Source organism: Cervus canadensis, chromosome 8 (assembly GCF_019320065.1).
Source record: "Cervus canadensis isolate Bull #8, Minnesota chromosome 8, ASM1932006v1, whole genome shotgun sequence".
Lineage (NCBI taxonomy): Eukaryota > Metazoa > Chordata > Mammalia > Artiodactyla > Cervidae > Cervus > Cervus canadensis.
Window position 1 is genome coordinate 25,045,007 of NC_057393.1, and position 23,919 is coordinate 25,068,925.

Consider the following 23,919-nt stretch of genomic DNA (forward strand, 5'->3'; position numbering starts at 1 on the left):
TGTGGGGTATATAAGTAAAAACTACAGTAGTCCTTAGACCCATGATTATCACTATGAAGTATAGGAAACCAATAACAGTCCCCAAACAACATTTCCTTAACCCAACATTTTAAATCATATTTAAATTTATTTATTTCAATTTATCTAAGTCAAGTTCCAGGATAGCGAAGACACAAAATACACCCAGGACTAACACACTACTTTGGAACTTCAACTGTTTGGTTTGTTCCTTGGTGACTCAGACAGGAAAGAATCTGCCTGTGATGTGGGAGACTGGGGCTCAATCCCTGGGTCGAGAAGATCCCTTGAAGAAAGGAATGGCTACCCACTCCAGCATTCTTGCCTGGAAAATTCCATGGACAGAGAGCCTGATGGGCTACAGTCCCCGGGGCAACAAAGAGTCAGATACGACTGAGCGACTAACACTTCCACTTTTCAAGCAACAGCCAACAACCATGAAACAAATTCTAGGACAACAAAACTGTTGGGGAGTTCTAGGAATTATTTACATCTGGGATAAACTTGAAGTAACCTTGGGTGTAAGAATTAAGTTATTTTATGTGTTCAGTTCTACATTTAAAACAATTTGGGCATGTGTTTCTTTAATCTTTCTTTGGCTATTTCAACGGAGAGAACAATTTACTTTGATTTGTGCCGCCTTCTCTCAGAGTAGCTTGAAAATGAGCCTGTGGCTGGGAACCAGATGACTTCTCTCTTGCTCTATTTTAGCAGCCTCCAATGCAAGGGACTTTTACCTGAATATGTGTTTGCATGTGCACACTTATATCAGAACAGAGTGGAGTTGAAAAGGAGAGACTAGGTGGTAACATTTTCCAAACTTTCAAAATAGTCCGTCTACTTCAGCATCATGAAACACCAACACGGATGAACTCACATCTGTCATTTGTGGTAGTAGTCATACCAATTCCAGCTCAGTGAGGGATCTCAGGAAGTCTGAACAGAAGAAGTAGTCAACTGGGAGCAGAGGGGTGGCTCAAGCTACTTACAAACCACGTGCAGGAAGAGGACCGCTGTATCTGAGCCTAGGCTGTTCTCCGCATAGGCCGTCACCTGGAAGATGCCTGCACTCTTGTACACATGCTTGATGCCGTCCTCAATGGGACTGAAATTAGCGTAGGACACTGCAATCCCGTCCCCAAAGTCAAGCTGGATGTTTGTCCTTTGGAGATCACCCTGCAAAGGGGAATAGCAGCTGGCCTGGGCCCATTTGCATGGTCCAGCCCGACTCCTCTCTGATGCTTGGTCCGCTGCCTTCGGCATCACCCGTTGAGGCCTGAATCTCCCCCAAACACCCTCCTGAAACACTCTCAACACAAACATCAGACTCCTGTCTGATAGCTACTGGGCACTGCAAACAGGTACTGTGGGTCTACTGCCCTTGTATGCCCAAACTCAGGTAGCCCGATGTGGCTGATATTAGCAATTACAGAGAAGGTGGAGCCTCTATGAAGCTCTGAAGTGGGGAAGCCAAGGGCGTCCCTTGCGCTCTCATACACATTAATTGTTCCTCTCTTGTTTCATGATAATAATAGTAGTAGTAGTAACAGCTAACACTGATAAAACTTCTTTTCAGTTCCAAGCAATTAGTCCCCTCATAACTCTAAAATGTAGAAAGTATTACTGTTCCTATTTTAGAAATAAGGACAGAAATAAAGGAATTAGACCAAAGTCTCTGTAGCCAATAGTGGAAGAGCCAAGTTTTGAACCCAAGTAGTCTGGTGTCAATACTCTCAACCACCATGCTATTATTAAAATTTTCCTATTTTTTAGTATTTATCATTAGGTTCTAAGCATTATGCTAATCACTTAGCACATATTATATAATACCACCTTCAAAATAACTCTGTGAGATAGGATGATTATCTCCATTCTACAGATAAATACTGCATAGCAGCTGAAAATATACCTGTGCTCTGTTGATCTTGGGCTTCCCTAAACTTGCCTAAGCCCCCTCTTCCCTGAAGCATTTTTTGACCATCTCAGCTCACAGGTATTTCTGCCTCAAGGGATGCCAAGAGCCACCTAGGTCCACCTGAGGTGGTGATGTCAGTGGTTTAGTTGAGTGCATCTTACCACCATCCCAAGTTGATTCTTAGCTACCTAAGAGCTGATACTGAACCCCACCCTTTCTTGGACTTCATTGTACTTCTGTACATTGTCCTTTCTTGTACTCCATCCCATTTGATTGGGCTGACACTTTGGATAAATTCAACTGAACCTAACCATAAGATAAGGGTTCTAGATGAAAAAGAAGAATCAAGTTTCTCTGGTTATTTACAAAGATTGTTGATGGAGAAGAAAAAAGAAAAATGCATCATTTTGGAATGATGAGCCAATTCTCCTGCCCAGTGAATGTGCATTCATCACACTTTCACTGTCTCTTCCCCCGTGGCAACTCAGATGTGTGTAAAATACTGATAGGTGCTACCTTGCCCCCAACACAATGTCAACTACCCTTGAGTTTATGAATATAAATTAAAGTGGAAATGAACTGAAGGCAATTCAAATGGATAAGATCATGGCTCTTCACATCCATTCAAGAGAAGGTTTTAATAGAGCTGATCCTGGAAACTCCCTAGTGGGAATGTGATAATGACCTCCTCTAAATATTAAAGTTCTTTAACTTAAGCACCCAGTGTGGATGAAGGCTAAAGAATCTGCCAACCCAGGATAAGGAGCCCTCACTGTCCTGTCCAGTGTGGGCCAGACTTTAAAGATCTCTAAAGTATTCACAGTTGGGGGGTGAGGGGGTAGAGAAACACTCCTGGCCTGCTTTGGTCTCTTTCCAAGATCTCAAGAGCACACAGTAATTTGCATTTAAATATAGATGGCTTTGTAAATCAGGCAAACTTCCTTGCCCCAGTGCCTCAGCAAGGAGTGCCTGAAAACTCCCCTGGTTTGGAAACAGATGAAACAGCTCATATAGGAAGCAAAGACGCATACAGCAGAGCTATTCTATCCGGAATGAATGAATACAGTCTGGTTTTGCTCCCCAGACTGCAAATGACCTAAAAAGTGAACTAATGGAGCAGGCAGCTGATGGAAAGTCAACTCATATGACATTCTTTAGAAAAATAAGTTTAGAGGATTGGGATCACCCTCCCCCATCCTCACACTCACACTTTTAAGACTCTCTAGAAGTCTTGTGGGCTTTTCTAATTAGTGGGGTTAAGGGTAAAAGAAAAAAATAAGGATCCTGGAACAAACAGGAGAAATGTGAATTCCATTCTGGCAATGTTTATAGTATACAGTCTAATGATAATGAAGAGTCTTTCAACGGTGCAGGCCCTAAAGGGGTACCTCAAAGAATATATTCAGATCTGCACCTGCTCAGAGACAAGGGGTCCCCCTTCGGCCTAGGTCTGTATTGTGGGATGAAGGGAACTGGGTCCCTAAACATCCCAAGCCCTCTTTTACCCCTTCCATCTTATCACACAAGTGTTGCCTCTCACCATTGACTTTGATTTAAGGACTAGTGGGAACACAAGATCTTTCTTCCCTTCCCATCTGGATGTGGGAAATGACCCGTCTATGAGTTCTGACCTCAGAGCTCCCCTACCTCCTCCATGAGGATGATGAAGGTTGCATTGTGTCCCTGCTCCGCCACCAGGCGCCCATCGGTCGTCACCACGTGGAGGCCATGAGGGGCTTTTCCAGGGCACATCTGGGCCTTGGCGGTGTACTTCTCCCTCAGGCCATCTGTGCAGTTGTTGGACACTATTCGCCGGTACCTAAAGGGTATTGATCATTGTCAGTGGTGTGGTTTATCACATGTATGTGTGCTCGTGTGAAGCACGTATGGTAGAGTGTGCAAGAAAGCAAGAGTGAGACAGAGATTCCACACAGTTGCACCTGACATCTGAGTCCCAGAGAAGACAGCCATTTAGGAAGCTAAACAAATGTTGAGAAGCCGCTATCCCTTCATCTCAGGAAGAGCAGCTCTTTAAACACTATTATCAATCCTACCTGGTGAACCACGGATCAGATCAGTGTCTAAACCAGCCAAGAAAAATCAATATCTGACTCACGCACGAGGCAGGAGGTGGCAAATCCACTGGTCTAGGGAAGCAAGAAAGCGTGTTCTTCTCCCTGTGAGGGAGACACTTGTTCCTACCTCCCTGAGGCCAGAAAGCAGCTAGAAGATCAGCCTTCTTCTAACTCTGATTACTCAGAAAGCCTCTTCCTGTCTTCCCTTGACCCCCAGGACACCATCGCATCCCCTAACGCCTACCAGTTCTTACTCTGGAGCCACTGGACTCTTTTATAGCAGATTTTCTCTCCTTGCTAATATTTCATTTCCCATTCATCACTAACACCAGACCAGAAGCACAAGTGTGAAACTCCTGTTTGATCCTGCTGTGGTAAAACTGTCTCAGAGAAGAAGCTGGCATGGGAAAATCTCCCCATAAACAGTGACCTTTTAAGAGAAGAGCATCTTTGGGCATGGTGATAACGTGTCATCTCTCTTGACCCAAGCACGTGAAGCCAAGGCGAGAGCTTGCCCACAGCCCTGACCTGCATGACGGACTTTATTTCCAGGCATATCACTATCTGTAAAGCTGCATAAAATCAATATTCTGGTAAAACCACGTAAAATAAATGCACCACAGACACCACTACCACCTTCATCGTCATCATCACATTACATCTTCTTCCACTCTACGTGTCAGCAGTAATTAACCAGTCTAACCATGTTGCCTTCTTCTGGTGGCCTTGAACAAAGCAAATTTCTATATGAATGATATTGGTCCTCCACTGTACCTGATATTGTGTCTCTCCCTGACCCCCACATACTGCTGAACTACTAGCCCAACATCTTCATCAGATCTCAAGAGGATGTCAAGCAAATGTTATATGTAGTTACTGCTAATGTGAACTTATAATATATCCTCTTATAGACACATATTATTTTAATCGTCAACTGAGTTCACAGTGGGTCCAGAGCTGCCCTGTCTAATATGCTCATCACTTTTCACCCGTGGCTACTCAGCACTTAAAATGTGGTTAGTTGTGCTCGTTGAAATGATCAGAATGTATAGTTAAATAAAATATATTATTAAATTAATTTCACTTAAAAATATTTTTCAGTGTGGATATTAGAAATTTTTAAGTTATATATGTGGTTCATAGTAGAGTTCTTTCAATCAGTACTGGTCTATATAATCAAATATTTGTAATCTATAGCTTCTTGCTGACCTTTATTCATTTAGAATACCCTGAGTTTTACCTGTGATAGACATTTTGGAGGATGTCACATCTTAATGTACACTTCATATCATCCACTCTTGCTCTTTAACTATGGCCAGCTGGTGGATGATTTGTAATAGAAGCCAACATTTAAATAACCTAGAGGTATGTGTAGGCATTTTTAGAGAATCTTTAAAAAAAAAAAAAAGAGTAGTTTTTCCCTTTTATCTTCTTGATTTATTTGTTTGGCTGTTAGCAGTTTTGGCACACGGAACTTGCTTAAAATTGGGTCCATGTATCACATGATCATACCAGAAGCCCTAATGCAATTACCTTCTTGTTATGCCCAGGTGTGCTCTGGCTGAGCCCTGGCCTAGCTGGTCATATATGCCTGTTACATTTCTCTTCCTCAAACTTCAGAGCACTTTATTCTCCAACACCTCATGTCTTTAAATTTCACTCTGCAGGATCTGTAGTTTGAGTGACTTAACTCCCAAGACAGTCATCTACAATAAAATTACATTAACAGTGCTTAAACCTCAGCTCAGATCCCAAGAATAGCTCCCTAAGAACCAAATATTTGGCTAAAATACTGTATACTTCTCAGAGTATCTCAAGCCACCTGATACATCTCTTCCATCATGGTTTTTCTTCTCTCTAGACATCAGTTATGCAGGTAGTACTCTGGCCACTATTTTACAAAGAGGTAAAGCAAAAATACTGAGATGGTAAGTAACTTGTGTGAGACGTTAGAAGATCCAGCCAGTGGAAGAGTTGAGACTGGATTCTAGTCCCTTGTTACTCAAAGATGAGTGCTGGGACCAGCAAAGACAACAATGTGTTGGAGTTTGTTGAAATAAAGAATCTCAATGCCACTGTAGGTCACCTAAATTAGGAGCTGCCTTTTAACAAGATCCCCAGGTGATTCATAGCACATAAAAATTGTAAAAACACTGTTTTCAGCCACCAATCTGCTTTCCAAATCTGTACTTGGTCATGGAAATGGTAAAGTAAAGGGGAAAGACAACAAATCATGGAAAATCTTTTTTCAGGCATCTGAGGAAGTAATAAGTAACAAAAAGAGAAACATACATAATTTGACAATTACAGAAAGTGTGTCTTGAGCTTCTTATTCCAGGAGTTCCCAGGATGGGACTTTGACTTTCCATTCTGTTTCCATCATTGGTCCACAAGAGCTTCAGCTCATCTATCACTAAAGAGCACTATAATATCTGCACACCACTTGTGTTAATTTATTTCCATAAGGTTCTGGAAAACATGGTGGCATTTCTTTCCAGAAGAGAAGACCTGACTAAAATAACAGCTATGATATTTCAGAGGCAAATAGCAAAAGGTATTGAAATCTGGGTAATGAGAAATCTCTTCTATGTTCAAAAAAGGTCTCAGCTAAAGAACCCCTCGACTTTCTTCAGAAGCCACCTCCTATAAACAGATTCTCTCTATGTTCTTTCTTGCTTCAGTAGCAATGCTCCTCTGATTCCAACTTAGTGAATAGTGAAATAGGAAGACAGTGAGCGGGGTTCCTTCAGGTAAATTACTTACCCAGTACTGTTAAAGTAGCTTTGACCAAGGCTGCAGTCCTTAGATGGAGATGCTGGATTGTACCAGAAAGCAGGGACACACTGGCTCTCTCCATGTCTCTCATAGCCATAGTCACTGTCCGGAAAATAAACATTGAATACTGCTATAGATGCACAAATGTGAAAATACCCACAAACACATATAAACACAAATATATCTCTCTAACCATCCCCAAAGCCAAACACATTCTTTAAATATTCCCAGTCGGGGCAAAATTCATGCTTTGAAAACAGAGTTTCAGACTCAGTCATTTGGAGTCCAGTGTACAGAAGACATAGTGGATTAGCAAATGGAGAGTCCAGGTTTAAAAAGGTATGAATGTGTAAGGTACGCTAGGTTGGGTGGGTGTGAGGGATGTCATAAGCTTAAAAGAGTATTTTGGGTCACAGTGGATTTACTGAAATAAACGGATGACAATCAAGAAGATGATTTTAAAAGTAAAGATTTATTTATGTGATATGGTTCCACACATTATTCCAAAATGGACATCACTGATTTTATCTTCATTTTTTTCTGGAAATTCTCTCTCAAACACATATACACATTTGCATTCACATTCAAACTTTCCCCAACTATTTATAACACAAGCCTCCTGTTTCCTTTAGGAAACAAACAAATAAAAAATCCACAAAAGTTAGACTGTAGCTCTTCCTCATGTTTTTGTAAAACCTGAGCCATAATAAAATGAAGAAAGGTCGGGTATGATCCCCTTCTTCCCTCAGCACTCCAAAATGAGGGAGTCACAGACCAGTGTGTGGTGGGAGAGGAGGGCTCCCACTGGAAATGTAAATGGTGTTGCCTTACTTCTTGAGGTTTTATAAAACCCCCAGAATTGTAAATGCCAAGGTAGAAAAAGAGTAAGAAAGTAGGCATTATTGCTCTTACAACCAGCCCCAGGTCACTGAAGGTGGCTTCACTTGGCAGAAATCATGCCTTTCTAAGTCAAGCATCCAATCTGGACCTCTGAGTGTCGATTCACTGAGTGTTAATGAAACACGCAACAACAGGAAAATAACTCTTTCCTGACTCATTCCCCCTTTCTTTTTCTACTCCCATATTCTTTGAGACATGATTTAATTAAAGATCAATGAAAATAGAGGCAAATTGTCTATGCGGGCAACTAGGATAGGAATGAAAGGAAGAGAGGAAGAAAAGTTTAATTCTGCATTTATTTATTACATATGTGCCCTGTCCTGTGAAAGAAGGGCCATCATTCCTATTCTCAAGGGGTTTTCAGTCTTTTGGAGAGAGGAAGACACCATGACTCCAATCCAAAAAAAGAACAGAGGAATACAGTCTGAAGCAGAGTACAGTGTAATACAGTATGAAGCAGTACAGTTTAGAAGTACCAATTGACGGATGAGATTATATAAATATCTGCTGGGTTTGATCCCACCCTACTTCTCACAACCTCCCTCCAGACCAAACTCAAACCAATCTTTCAACCTTCTTTGTCTTTGTATTTGGTATTCCCCAGAGCTTTTGAAGCACTCTACCCTTTTCTGTATTAGCCAGTTTCCTAAGCATCATTCAATAGCTATGCCTGATGAAGCCATCCTTGCTTTCTAAGACCAAATCTTTGTGGCTCCACCATTTTGGGAAACACCAAGGCTAAAAAAGGGCAGTTACTTCTGTTGGTTTTGTTCAGCAATATTAGGGTCTAGAAAAGGACACTGCAGGTCTTGAACAAATATTTAGTGGGTGAATGGTACTCTCATTGCATTTTTTGGAGAAGGCAATGGCAACCCACTCCAGTATCCTTGCCTGGAAAATCTCATGGACGGAGGAGCCTGGTAGGCTGCAGTCCATGGGGTCGCTAAGAGTCGGACACGACTGAGCAACTTCACTTTCACTTTTCACTTTCATGCATTGGAGAAGGAAATGGCAACCCACTCCAGTGTTCTTGCCTGGAGAATCCCAGGGATGGGGGAGCCTGATGGGCTGCTATCTATGGGGTCGTACAGAGTCGGACATGACTGAAGCGACTTAACAGCAGCAGAAGCACTGCATTTTTAAATAATCACACTAATTATCCCATTGCATTGGTCTATTTCTGCAGGGAGACTGTGAGCCCATGGTTAACTTCCCAGTGTGTACCACAGAGCATCCCAGGAGCGCAAAACATGCCTGCGGAGTGAGTGTGAGCTGGAGTCATTGCAGATGGCCACACAGAAAGGTGACGCTCAAGACCAGCTTCAATAAGGTGAGTTTAAATGAAACTGGAAGAAAAGGAGAATGGGACATGTTTGTCAAGGTAATCTTTTGCCATGCCTCCCAATTAATGATTGAAGATCTTCCCCCTGAGAGTTCATATGGACTTAGTATTGTACCAGCTGCTAACAGCCCATGAAAGCCTACTTAAAATTCCAGGAACTTTGTGAGTTAGTTAAGGTTGTTAAACAGAGTTTAAATAATGATTTAAAATGTATACAAAATTTTTACTTATATTCGAAAGATAATACCTAAAACACAGAAATTCCCCAAAACCACAGAAATTCCCCATTATTATGCTGCATTTATTATTACTCTATGCAATAAATACTACATGTAAAATGACATGATATAATCATTAGATGCTCTTGAAGTCATTTATGTCTGTGTACCCATGTATAGTAGAAATACATGTTGTGTTTCCTAATTCTTCATTCAGTGATGTCATGTTGGCAACATGAAATCGTATATCATGGGGATATTTACAGCAATCACCAATCACTACTAATAAGGGCTTATTCACTTCTTTGTTCCTGAGAAAACTGGAAGTGAAAGTCACCCAGTTGTGTCCAACTCTTTGTGACCCCATGGACTACACAGTCCCTGGAATTCTCCAGGCCAGAATACTGGAGTGGGTAGCCTTTCCCTTCTTCAGGGGATCTCCACAACCCGGGGATCAAACCCAAGTCTTCTGCATTGCAGGTGGATTCTTCACCAGCTGAGCCACAAGGGAAGCCAAGAATACTGGAGTGGGTAGGCTATCCCTTCTCCAGAGGATCGTCCCGACCCAGGAATCGAACCTGGGTCTCCTGTATTGCAGGCGACTTCTTTACCAACTGAGCTATCAGGGAAGCCCAGAGAGCCAGTAGTTAAATATTTTCCAGCACAGTACTGAATATCTGATTTCAAAGTATTATTTACCTGTAGAAGGAGTTGGGCTGTGATGAGCCTGCACTACTAGTAAATCCCCTGATAGCTTTATGCAGTAAATCTATTGAATGTCCTGTTAATCCCAGAAATATTTGTAATTTTCGAAGGAAGGGTGCTCTCCGAAGCAGCTTTATGAGGGAGAGAAATGTCATATGCCCCTTGCTCAGTGTAACCATCTTTAGCAGTAATGTTCAGCTCTACTACCTGTTAGTGATTCAGTAATTAAAGAAGGCACATCAGCCATGCTGCTTTGCCCCAAAGAGAAAAAGCACCGCATTAATATTTAATAACATTAATAGAAACATCACTAGCTGCCCCCAAGCTGTGGGCTTCTTCATTACCTTCTGCTAAATGTATACTATTGAATAAAATCTCTCATCCTGTCCAAGTCCCCTCCCAGCTCTGAAGTTTTTATGATTTCAGCAAATAAGCAGGGCCAGCTGCTGCTCCAGCTTCCTGGGGAAAGGTGTTTTTCTCTTGAATTGTGACATTTGGAGAGAATGTACCAGAAAGTTCGATTTGCCTCAGGGAAGGAAGCTGCCACAGCTTCTGCAAACACACAGGTAGTTTTCTTTAAGAAGTAAGTCACCTCTGTGTCTTCTTTGACTGTAAATGGGTTGAGAACTTCTAAAAGTTTAGGGAAAAATTGTCCATTTCCAGGGGTGTGTGTGTCCTCAAAATCCCACCCAGAGAGAAGCCTCAGACAATCCTGAGAGGGGATAGATAAGGAAAGGCTCAGAAACCAAAAAGTTTCTGCATGTCAGAAAAGGAAGGGACATTAGTATTACTTGGGTTCAATCCCCTCAGTTCACAGAATGAAAAGGAGAAGAAAAAGAAAAAATGACTTGTTAAAGATTGTACACAGCTGTTGGGATGTCAACCAAAGGTGATAACTGAGATTTCTGATCCCTGGCTTGCCATTAGTATAAGCCCATGAAATACGCATTTAATCATCAGTCCAGTTCAGTCGCTCAGTAACGTCTGACTCTTTGTGACCCTGTGAACCACAGCACACCAGGCTTCCCTGTCCATCATCAACTCCCAGAGTTTACTCAAACTCATGTCCATCGAGTTGGTGATACCATCCAAACATCTCATCCCCTGTCATCCCCTTCTCCTCCTGCCTTCAATATTTCCCAGCATCAGGGTCTTTTCCAATGAGTCAGTTCCTCACATCAGGTGGCCAAAGTATTGGAGTTTCAGCTTCAGCATCAGCCCTTCCAATGAATATTCAGGACTGATTTCCTTTAGGATGGACTGGTTGGATCTCCTTATTGTCCAAGGGACTCTCAAGAATCTTTTCCAACACCACAGTTCAAAAGCATCAATTTTTCAGCAGTCAGCTTTCTTTATGGTCCAACTCTCACATCCATACATGACTACTGGGAAAACCATAGCTTTGACTATGTGGACCTTTGTCAGTAAAGTAATGTCTCTGCTTTTTAAAATGTTGTCTAGCTTGGTCATAGCTTTTCTTCCAAGGAGTAAGTGTCTTTTAATTTCATGGCTGCAGTCACTATCTGAAGTGATTTTGGAGCCCAAGAAAATAAAGTCTGTCACTGTTACCATTGTTTCCCCATCTGTTAGCCATCAAGTGATGGGACTGAATGCCAAGATCTTAGTTTTTTGACTATTGAGTTTTAAGCCAGCTTTGAGACCCGATGTCATTCCGAGCCCCTTGGAGCTGGCCAAGAAGTCATGGTCTCTGCTGGCCCAGGGGTAGGCAGTATCCTACTCTCAGACCATGCACAGTCCCATCAAGACTCACTGATCCCAGTTCTTCCAGTCTCCCATTTGGGATTCAAGGCTCTAGGATGAGTGTTCACAGATGTCTCTGTCTCATTTTAGGAGACATTAGAGTGCGATCGATTTGGGATCAGATAGAGGTTTTTAGCAGACACAGCATGAACACTCAGCAAAGAAAAGCAATCACAACAAAAACAATGGACTAATAATAAACAAATCATCATTTTGTAAGGCATAAGCCTAAATGCAGCATAGAAATAGAAAGATAATTATATCCAAACCATTTCAGAAATGGTTTGAAAAGCCAAACAATCATGGCTCAAGTATTTCTCCTAATCTAACACCAAGCTACCTATCTGCCCTTACCCCTCTATGCATCAACAGCCTTCATATAACTGCTTTCTTAGATATGCTGCTCATTTTCCTCATACTTACTTAGCAGCAAGTCTATATAGCTCCATCACCACCTCCTGCAGGAAGCCTTCTCTCATTACTCCAGTCCTTAGTGGGCTCTTTGTTCTGAATACTCCCAATACTTTCAGGTAGGACCAATGCTGTCCTAAAGAACTTTTTGTCTGTTCTATCCAATATGGTAATCACTAGCCACATGTGACCATTAAGCACCCAATATGTGGCTAACTGAAGAAATGAATGCTTCGCTGTTTTTAATTTTAATGCAAATAACCACATGTAGCTAGTGGATACTATACTGTACAGCATAGGTCTGGATCATGAAATTCAACACACAATTATACTCTTTATTATTTGCTGTCATGCTTTCTTTGCCTCCAATAACTCTGGTTTATACATCTTTGATTTTTCTACAATGCGTTGTCTATAGAAAAAATACAATTGATTGGACTCTATATGCAGAATAATAAGGTTGAGTGGATTTCAGACATCCCTGAATTTATGTACAATGGCATATCCAAGTCTCTTCCCCTCACTCGTCTACATTACCACTTGATAAACACACTCTGTGGATCTGGAGCCATATTGGATATGGAAGATAACTACTAAGACATACTGAGACTTAGGACTCTGGAGTCCGACTATTATAATCTTGAGTAAATATGCTAACATTTTTTTGTATCTCCAGCTCTTCACCTATAAAATGCCTAAAATAACAGACTCTCCTTCTGGTTGAGAGATTAAGTGAGATTATCCATCTAAAAATCTTGGCATATAGTAGATGCTCAGCAAAACTACTGCTGAGTAAGTGGTTGGATGAGTGAGTAATAAAAGAATAGCTAGGCATAATTTCTAGTCCACACTGGTTTCTCACTGAACAAATGCACTTGGACCTCCCGGGGGTCAACTACTTCCTAGGAGACTCCATAAGACTTGAGAGGAGACCTCTTACTCTCCCTTTTCTAACGACCCACTAGTCTGCTTATTTCTCAGGGAGGATTTGCCCCTGGCCCCTCACCAGTGCCATGATGCAGGATGCTTCAGAGTGGTTCTCTACAGTAAACCTGAGACTGGGGGATTTATGAGTCTATTAAGCAGAAATATCCATATTTATGTAAAATGCATACTTATTACTGATACCCACTCTGCATAGAAGAGTGAGAGTAGCAAAAGTCAATGAAAAGTGAAAGCCTTAGTCGCTCAGTCATGTCTGATTCTTTGACATCCCAGGAACTGTAGCCTTCCAGGCCCCCCTGTCCATGGAATGTCCCAGGCAAGAATTTTGGAATGGGAAGTCGTTTCCTTCTCCAGGGGATCTTCCTAATCCAGGGATCGAACCCAGGTAATGGTTCCCTACAAATAGCTGCATCTGAGAATCTATAAAGCCTTTCTTCTTCAAGTAGAGAAGGGCTACAAGTGGAAAATACCTTTGCTTTGTGAATCCAGGCTGCACTCCTTAAATTTTTTTACCAGAATCAAGGCATTTAATCCATCCTCCCAAGTCTCCATTCCCTGCTGTCTCTGAGATTTAAAAGTTGCCTGGACCAGTCCAATGAGCATTACCTGATCTGATTTAGGGAAACAACTAGGCAGAATGTGCAGAACGGCATATACTAACCAAGTTGGGCTTTTCATATTTCTCAGCTAACAACTTCTGGTAGGAAGGAGCCATGAGAAAGAAGCAGGACTAGGAAACTATTGCCATTCATGGATTTTCCAGCACAATCATTAACGACAGACAAACTGTTTTTGATGGAAAAACTATATTTATGACTAATACACTTACTGAAGTTGACTTAAAAAGAAAAAATAAATACTCAGCCCCTTGTCCAAGACATCATCATAACAGCAAAAAAAAAAAATCCCATGAATTTCAGAAGTCAAACTTTCCTTGCCTAAATACTTTATTAGGTCATATGATTTTTTTTCTTTTTGGCTTTTTTTCTCAGATTGTGACAACTAAGCCAGCCTCAAGTCTTGTGTGTGTGTTTGTCCTACCTCAGACTCAAGTTCTTCTATTTTCTTTTTAATATGAGGCATGATACCACTGTTTACTGCAGCATTATTTACAATAGCTAGAACATGGAAGCAACCTAGATGTCCATCTACAGATGAACGGAAAAAGAAGTTGTGATACATATACACAATGGAATATTACTCAGCCTTAAAAAGGAACACATTTCAGTCAGTTCTGATGAGATGGGTGAGCCTAGAATCTATTATACATAGTGAAGTGAGTCAGAAAGATAAAGATAAATATCGTATTCTAACACATATATATACAGAATCTAGAAGAACAGTACTGAAGAACTTATTTACAGGGCGGCAATGGAGAAACAGACATAGAAAATAGACTTACGGACATGGGGAGAGGGGAGGAGAGGGTGAGACGTATGGAAAGAGTAATATGGAAACTTACATTACCGTGTGTAAAATAGATAGCCAACGGGAATTTGGTGTATGGCTCAGGAAACTCAAACAGGAGCTCTGTATCAGCCTAGAGGGGTGGGATGGGGAGGGAGATGGGAGGGAGGTTCAAAAGGGAGGGGATATATGCATACCTATGGCTGATTCATGTTGAGGTTTGACAGAAAACAACAAAATTCTGTAAAGCAATTATCCTTCAATAAAAAAATAAATTTAAAAAATGAGGCATGATTGGCTATAGAAAGGCAAACATATCATATCTTATATATCTCCTCTTAGAATTCTATAAAGTCTTCCGGAATGCCATATACTTATTACAATTCTAATTATTGTTGTTTAGTTGCTAAGTCAAGTCTGACTCTTTTGCAACTCCATGGGCTTTACAATTCTAGTACCAATGGCCTAAACTATTTGATTTGGCATTGGTTTAGAGTTAATGGCACATTCTATATTAAACATCATCACCAGCAGTTAACCTAGATCATTTGAGGATGAGTTTTAATTTTAGAATAACCAAATTTGGGGACTCTTTTATTTCTTTGGAAAAATAAAGTAAATCTAAAATAACAAAGACTTGTTTGATTTATTGAGAAATGGCATAACATAGAGAAGAGAATGTGGAATTTGGCTAGATTTGCTTTTGCTCCTCATCTCTTTCTCTCCAAGATTATGTGATCTCAGTCAAGTAATTTATATTCCAGATGCTAATTTTCTTCTCATTAAAATATCATAGTAATGACACTGACATTACAGTGTGTTAGGTCCAGGTGGTATTTGCATTGGCAAGCTGAGAACCATAGAGCAAGGGCTTCCTTCCTCCACTTCTTCACTTATAGATGCATTTTGACAGCAGTTTCCAAAGAAGCATTTAGATATAGTTTAAGCAAAGCCATCACCACTGGAATAAATGGATAACACCCAAAGGTACAACTCTGAACATAGTGCTTATATGGATATATAAGTTCTAGTTTACTTGCTAAAAATACCATGGGGACCACTTAACCCTGGGGTATAAGATAAACAATAACCACAGCAGCAAAAGCTATGTACACCATTAGGATAAATTCCTTATTCACGTTAACGATGAATATGAATTCATTTATTCCTCCCTAGGACCCAATGAGATACATGCTATACATTTGCAGTTTATAGCCCAGGATGTGAAGTTATAGAGATTAAAAAATTTCCTAAGGTCATAAATTGAGTATCAGAGCTGGGATTTATTTTTTCCAGACTAGTAAATATTAAAGTAATTGCTGAAGGAAAAATATTTATGTTACAATTCTTCCTTCAACCGTGAGGTTTCCCAAAAATGGGTGAGGGTCTAACAACTCAGAGAGACACAGGAGAAAATATGGCATGACATACAGAAAGACAGTGTTCCTCTGTGGAGTCAGTCTGCAGAAGGACACAAGGAAGCCTGATGTTGACATTCTGAATACTCAGGTTGACATCAATATGTCATGTACCATAAATCTGAGGGGGCCATTGTATACACTGCTATGACTATGCTTCTGGATTATGGTTAATAATTAAAATTATTCTCCCCAAGTATGAAAATAGCCTTTGTTTCCAAAGGGTCAAAAATACCACAGATAGGATCCTGCCATTAAAATTAAATTCAACTTAGCACAATCCTTTTGGATGATTCTTCCTGAAGTCAAGCTTTTCAAGGCAGGGATGAAGAGCAGGTTGGGAGCAGTCAAGATCGTCTACTTTAATTGCTACTACGAGTATAGTCCTAGTAGAAAGCAGGAAATGGAAGGTGGATACCCAAACATAATCAAGAAACAAGCTGGATGAAATGAGAACGAGGCTGTTGGGCAGGGGCAGCTGTTCTGTGCCTATTTGGACTTAATTTAGTTATTAGATACCATTTAGAATCCACCCACAATGCAGGAGACACAGGCCCAATCCCTGGGTTGGGAAGATCCCCCGGAGAAGGGAATGGCAACCCACTCCAGTATTCTTGCCTGGGAGATCCCCTGGGCAAAGGAGTCTGGTGGGCCACCGTCAATGGGATCACAGAAAGTCAGACACGACTTAGTGACCAAACAACAACAATAACAAAACCATAATGCAACTCTGTCATAGTCCTGCCCCTTCCATGTTTATAGGCTGTTACCTGAGCCTTTAGCTTTGTCTTTTAACCTATAATTAATATAATGAAAATATATAAACTGAACTTCAGCTTTTGAATATGACACAGAGGAAGAATTCATCCAATTGGGATTAGCATGGAATCACTCTGCAGTTACTAATAGGATCATTCATTCCCACATTTGGGAAGGTTTTTGCCCCTACTAAAAGAAACAACATTCAGAAACATCGTACAACTGTTTTGTCCTTACACTGGGGAGGCACTGAGCATACAAAAATAAAGAAAGTCAAACATTCCTGCACTCACAGCACTTACATTCTACTGGGGAAAGACAGGCAAATCATAAAGCAATAAAAAACACAGTCTCTCTTATTTGTGATTAATACTAAGATGACAATTGAACGGGGTGATATGCCTGAGAGTGCCAGGGTAGGGGTGAGGTTAGATGGTCTCAGAAGGCATTTCTGAGCTGCGGTTTTTGCTGAGGTATGAGTGCTCCAACAGTGCCAGTCATCCTGAGATTTGGAAGAAATATTTGTACTTGTGTTTCCTTTGCTTGGAATGAGTCTGGGTTAATCAAGGTGCAGGAGATAGTGGTATGGCTGCAAAACGGTGAATGAAGAGAGAATAGTAAGAAGTTAAGGAACAGTGCTAGTGAGTCAATAGTCTACAGTGGAGCAAATAAAGAAGGTTATGTTATATTTTAAGGGAAAGGGGAAGCCACTGGGATATTTAAAGCATAGGAATGATAAGAGCTGACCTGGGTTTTTAAAATATAATTTTATTTGTTCTAAGGATGGATGGTGCTGGAGAAGACTCTTGAGAGTCCATTGGACAGCAAGGAGATCAAACTAGTCAATACTAAAGGAAATCAACCCTGAATATTCAGTGGAAGGACTGATGCTGAAGCTGAAGTTCCAATACTTTGGCCACCTGATGCAAAGAGCCAACTAATTGGAAAAGACTCTGATGCTGGGAAAGATTGAGGGCAGGAGAAGGGGGTGACAGAGGATGAGATGGTTGGATGGTATCACCGATTCAGTGGACGTGAGTTTGAGCAAACTCCAGGAGATAGTGAAAGACAGGGAAGCCTGCTGTGCTGTAGTCCATGGATTCACAAAGAATTGGATATGACTTAGTAACTGAACAACAAGGATGGATTTCAAGGTGACCAGAATGGGCAGAGAGTGTGAATCAGTAAATTGTTGGGGTGATCCAGATCACCATGGACATGGGTAGCAGTGCTTTGTGTTGGAATGTATTTTGGAAATAGAGACTTGCAAGGACTTCTGGATGACCTGCACCTGAGGGTAAAGGGAAAAATTAAGCTCTCTTGGGATTTGGACTGAATGGCTGTCTATGTGTTTTACCGAATTTGGAAAACCTGGTCTGGGTTGGGGGAGCTCAAGAGAAGTTGAAAAACTGCTTCTCATAGTGGGCATTCAGGAAGAAGTCTACTTGGCAACATAAAGTTTGAAATCCCTGTTACCAATTCAAGGGAAGATGGATGCTGAGTAAATAGATGAACACAAATGTCTTCATCTAAGAGGAGTGACAGGCTGGAGTTGGAGGTAACTATTTGGAAATTTGTGAGTCATTAGCTAGGAGGTGAGATCCAAAGTCATTGTCTCTGGCTGTCATTAGAGGGAGGAAAAAAGAAATGGTGATAAGAGAGTTCATTGGAAAGATCGCAGTTCAAGCTCATGTGTGTGGAGGTGACTGCCCACAGTAGCAGCTCTCTAAGCTCTCCACGCCCAGCCCCTCCTCTTCGGGACTTCCCAGGACAGCTGCAAACGGAAGACAAGAAAGTCCCTTCGGACACACTGCTCTGGTAGGACAATGATCTTCCCTGTGAAAAGCTTCCCCCTCCTCCTTCTGGGGCTGCAGACACACCATCTGGCCAGGACCTGAGGCAGCCAGGCTGGTGGGCCAGCTGAGTCATGCCTACCTCCTCAACATCATATTCACGCTCATCCCCCAAAGCAGTCAGTGTCCAGCTGGAACTGGTGATGAGACATAAAGAGACTCACCATTCAAAGTCCCAGTCAGCACAGACGCAGGGTTCTGAGACCACTGTCCCCGACGAGTCTCGGCCCAGCGCACACTGAACTCCTGGCTTGCGTTTCTTGAATATTTTCCTTTCTCCCATGACGCAAGGCTCCCCCTTAGGAAGAAAGTCCACAGTGAGAGAGGCAGGAACACACAAAAGACAGTGAAATAAGCCGCCATTAGCCTTTGCATTCTCTTTTGGTCACTTTATGTAGAAATCTCCCTCCCAGGAACCATTCAGGAGTATCCAAGATTAAAAGACTGATCTTTTACTACCAGGCAAGAGGAACACTGTGGGAGACTGGCCTATTACTGTCCCTCCACCCAACCTGGCCAGTGATGTCTGCTTCTCCACCTCTACAGAGAATGCAAACACTTCAGTCATCCCCACAGACCACTTGGCAATTGCCTGAATTGCCATAAATTCCAGTGGAAAGTAACCCACTGTTGGCATCTTTTTCACATCATCTTCAGAGTGAAACTGACGTAGACTTGATATGTTCCCTCTCTATGATAAACAACCATGCCCGAGTCCTTTTTCCTAATCAAGAACAAAAAGAGAAGAAATTGGTACAAATTACAAGGACTCAATGGTTTCGAAGACAAAAGAATTTTGCCTGTGTTGCATAGCACTAAATATCTGCCTTGCTAGAGTCCCTCACCCTCAGCTTTCTTTGGGGTTCTGTTCCCAGTGCTCCTGGGCCCTGACTTCAGGATGGTCTGAGAAATGCTACACTGTTTCCATTAGAAGGTAAGACGATCAAACCATTGGAGGGTGTGCTGGTTTTCCGGACTTCATTTTTCAGGGGTAGCACTAAAACCCCAGGTCATCACTGTTGCCTCTGTTCCAGGCTGCTTGGTGATTTCAATGAGTAGATCAGGAGTCCAGGGTGCCCAGCAGCTTCAAAATATCATGTGCCCCTGCTCAACCTGGTGTATGAATTCCAATCCCACCCCCATAATTCACCATTATCCCCAGATGGCCCACTACTTCCCTCCTCAAATAGGAAGACCCAACGGGACCAAACAGGGCTTGCAGTGGCCCCTGTTTCTAGGAGCCAGGATTCCCAACCCGGTGTTCTACCTGATTGAGCAGGTGCCACGTCTGATAGTCCTCCTTGCTGCAGTGTCGGCTGAAGATTGATTTGTAGTCCACCTTCACCAACTGCCATTCCGAGCGGAGGCTGAAGTGGCCAAAAACTCTAAGCGTTTATGGGAGGAAGGAGAAAGACAAGCAGAGTCCCATAGTCAGTCACTAAAATGCAAAGACTGAATTAGAGCCTGGATTTTAATGATTCTTCCAAAGCCAAGTGTTGGAAGTCCATTGATGGGAAAGTCCACTGCCCACACAACTCCAGCCAAATGACACAGTATTCACTGTGGATTTAAAAATCACACACATACACACACACACACACACACATATATATGTATATATAATTGCTTTTAAATATATATATATTTGCAAAATTAATATATGTGCTTTATAGGAAGAATATGAAGTATAAAAAGGTATGCAGAAGGAAAAGCTTTTCCAGTTGTCTACAGTCTTCTACACAGGTAGAACTATTACTTGTAATTTGACACATAGCCAGCCTTCTTCTTAATGTAAGCACTACTATTATATCCACTGATGTCGAAAGGCAGGGCTTCAGTTTTCTGATCTGTAAAGTAAACTTTATGTGTGTGTTTTTCTTTTGGGGGGGTTGGATTAGCTAATCTAAAGTATGATCCTGCCAACTCCAAAATTCTGACTGAATCTAAGCATGTTTTAGTTGAAATTCTCATCACTTAACTCACATGAATATCACCTTCTCTCCCTCTTCCCTGAAAAATCAGTCATCTCATAAAAGGAACTCATATTTATGTAAATAAAAGAAGCACACTGTCTGCATGACTTAGATAATCAATACTGACCTTTTCAAAGTCCAGCAGTTGATAGCCCTATAAATATGAATGATCAATTGTTTCTAGAAAAATAGAAAAAAAGACTGATCACCCATACTCCACTCGGGTGGCATGTCTTATAATTACAATGCAAGGCATCTATCACAGTGATGTAAAGGGGAGACCAGTCATGCCCGGAACCAAAACCCACTGAAGTCTTTCAAGGAATTGGATGGCTTCCATCCCAGTTAAGACTTAATCAGAGTCCTAGCTCTGAATTCTCCTTTTCCCAAGTTCAAATATTCTTATGGTGACACCTAAAATACTAACTCCCCTCAAGAGACATTTCCTTCTGTTATCTGAAAGATGAGGAAGCTTTGGGAGGGGTGGAGTGGATTAAACCTGTGAAATGCAGTAAGAATTGTTTTGTAGATTATATAACTTAAAATACACTGTAGGAAATGACTTTTAATGTTTAAAAGCTATGACAAACCTAGACTGTGTATTAAAAAACAGAGATATTACTTTGACAACAACGGTCCATATATTCAAAGCTATGGTTTTTCCAACAGTCATGTATGGATGTGAGAGTTGGACCATAGAGAAGGCTGAGTGCCAAAGAACTGATGCTTTCAAACTGTGGTCTGGAGAAGACTTTTTATAGAGAGTCTCTTGGACAGCAAGGAGATCAAACCAGTAGATGCTAAAGGAAATAAACCCTGAATATTCAGCTACTAAATTCAAATATTCAAAGTAATATTCCAATACTTTGACCACCTGATGCAAAATGCCTACTCACTGGAAAAGATCCTGATGCTAGGAAAGACTGAGGGCAGAGGGAGAAGGGGGGCGACAGAGGAGATGATTGGATGGCATCATTAACTCAATGGACATAAGCCTAAGCCAACTCCGGGAGATTGTGAAGGACCAGGAAGCCTGGTGTGCTGTAGTCCCCGGGGTCACAAAGAGTCAGACACCAGTGGGTGGGACTGAACAACAACAGTAATCATTTACACATTAAATAAAGCTTTTTAGATCATTGAAAAAAAAAAATTAAACAGACTTCGAGGGAAAGACTGGTTTTCTCCTTTAGTAAAACTGTATGGTCTTTGCATGAACCTTACCTCACTCCTGACTAGTAGGAGCTGAGGGGTTAGAATATCCTAGATTGTGTGGCAAGTACTATGTGGGGTACCTGCTCTGCCATTCCTTCTGTTCTGTGACATTCTTGCTACATTTAGTAGCAAATATAATAAATCCATGCCAAGTCTATATTAAGGTATTTCTACCACTTACTAATAGATCTGATTCAGTTCATGGAAAGGTCATGAGTCAATCAAATTTCAATCTTTAACAAAACACTTATCTTTTATAAAAAGTTTCTAGTTGTTTTAAGAAAGGAGAATAAGGGTAAGAGCTCACCAAAAAATAAACAAACAGTGGGAGAAACTGATGAATGTCATCTTCCCTCTTTATCCAACCTATCTAAATCCTCTCACATTCGAATGCCACCTCCTCTAGAAAATCTTCCCTGATTGGAGTACCCTGAGCAACAGGATATTACTAAACAAAAAATAAACACTTCTACCTACTCTGAATAGTTTACAGTTATTGTATGGATCACAAAATACATTATGTCAGATTAATTCCATTTCTTTCTATTGTAGGATAACTAGGCAGACAGAAGAAGGAAATATGAGGCACATGATTTACCTGGATATCAATGAGGCATCTACAGAGTCTGCTGTTGCAGTCTTGAAGAAAAGATGAAAAATATAAGCCAGATGCTAGTAAAATTACGTGGCTGAACAGTACCCAATTAAGGCATTAAAATCAACCAGGAGGGAGGGGGTGTGTAGTCAGCTGCTATCTGCAGCTGTCTGCTCTTTCTTGTTCATCATTTTTATTAATGACTTTACGACATGGAAATAATGGTCATCATTGGAAATTGCATTTTCTGATGACACAAAACTGGAAGAAACAGTCAATATGCTTGATGGCAGAATAAGGAACCAAAAAGGTCTCGACAGACTGAAGAGACAGGCAGAATTTAATAACATGTGACGTAACAGGGAAAAAACTGTCAGGTCCTTCCCTGGCAACTACATAAGTATTGGACAAAAGAAATGCGACTTGTTGCAGCTCAGGATAAATAATGATGATGATGACAATGAGGATGGTAGCTTAAGAATTTTCATATACAATGTGATTAACATAAGTAAACACTTCAGAGACCAAAAATACTTACGGTAATCTTAGAATGCATTAATGAATGAAGAATTCTGTATATTGTCTAGAACAAAGAGGCAATGTCCTGGTCTGTTTTACATTAACTGTATCACAAAGGAAAATTAGTGTTGGGTGTCAGCTTTAATGCAGACAATAGATTGAGTATCTCCAGAATACTTGGGGGCTTTGGTGGTGGTGGTGGTGGAGTTTTTATCTCTTGAAATTTTAAATAAAAATATGCATTTATTGGGATGTGTTTATTTATCTATGGAGAAGTTACATATCTTTTATCAGATTTTCAATAGGGTTCACAGTTCCCAAGGTTTAAGGACCACTGAAAAACAGAGGGATTAAGATGATGTACTAAATAGTGAATCCCCAAAGAGATACGACCACATTCTATTCCCTGTAACTTGTGAATGTGACAGGTTAACTGCAAAAAAGTCTTTGCAGATGTGGCTTAAGAATCTCAAGATAAAATCATCCTGGCCCTAAGTCCAATGACAAGTATGCTTATAAGAGATACAAAGAAGAGAGACATACAGAGAAGTGAAGACTATATGAAGACAGAAGTGAAGACTGGAGTTACACAGACATAAGCTAAGAAACACCTGGAGCCACCAAAAGATAGAACAAGCCTACAGTGAATTCTATTTTTTTTTTTCAGTTTCATCTAAATTAAGGTTTATTCTTAAATGTCACCCAATTTGTAGTAATTTGTTACAGGAGGCACAAATACAAGAAATAATAAATAAAATAAAATAAAAAATAAAATAATTTTAAAAAAAAAGAAATAATACAAAAGGTGCTGATTTGAGGCCAATTTTCAGCTACCAATCCAAGGAGTGGTGTAAACACTATGGCTGGTTAACCTGGAGATGACTTAGGAAGGGTGAGGGGAGTGAAGACCAATAAAGAGGTGCTCTAGGGAGGTGTCTTCAGTATTAAAAAACAACAGAAAATAAAAGTGCAGAAGTTTACAAAATAGAAGAGATTGTTCTAATAGACAAAGTCGTCCACACAGGAAAGGAATAGCTCAAGAGTTAGTAACCAGAGAATCTCACCCTCAGACTTCATCATTTCCCAGGGCTGATGCTGAGGAGGATGCAGGCAACATC

The 23,919-nt window shown here is 40.9% G+C and overlaps 1 protein-coding gene across 1 annotated transcript in view; it reads right to left on the reverse strand.

Moving 5' to 3' along the window:
* The window catches only part of SORCS3 (sortilin related VPS10 domain containing receptor 3), a 619,218-nt gene that overhangs the window by 36,437 nt on the left and 558,862 nt on the right, over positions 1–23,919 (reverse strand). The window contains exons 15-19 of the mRNA XM_043477073.1: positions 19,770–19,887; positions 18,667–18,800; positions 6,772–6,885; positions 3,581–3,752; positions 1,008–1,194 (exon numbers count right to left, since the gene is read on the reverse strand). Of these exons, the coding sequence (XP_043333008.1) occupies positions 1,008–1,194; positions 3,581–3,752; positions 6,772–6,885; positions 18,667–18,800; positions 19,770–19,887 (725 nt within the window). The remainder of the gene's footprint in view (positions 1–1,007; positions 1,195–3,580; positions 3,753–6,771; positions 6,886–18,666; positions 18,801–19,769; positions 19,888–23,919) is intronic.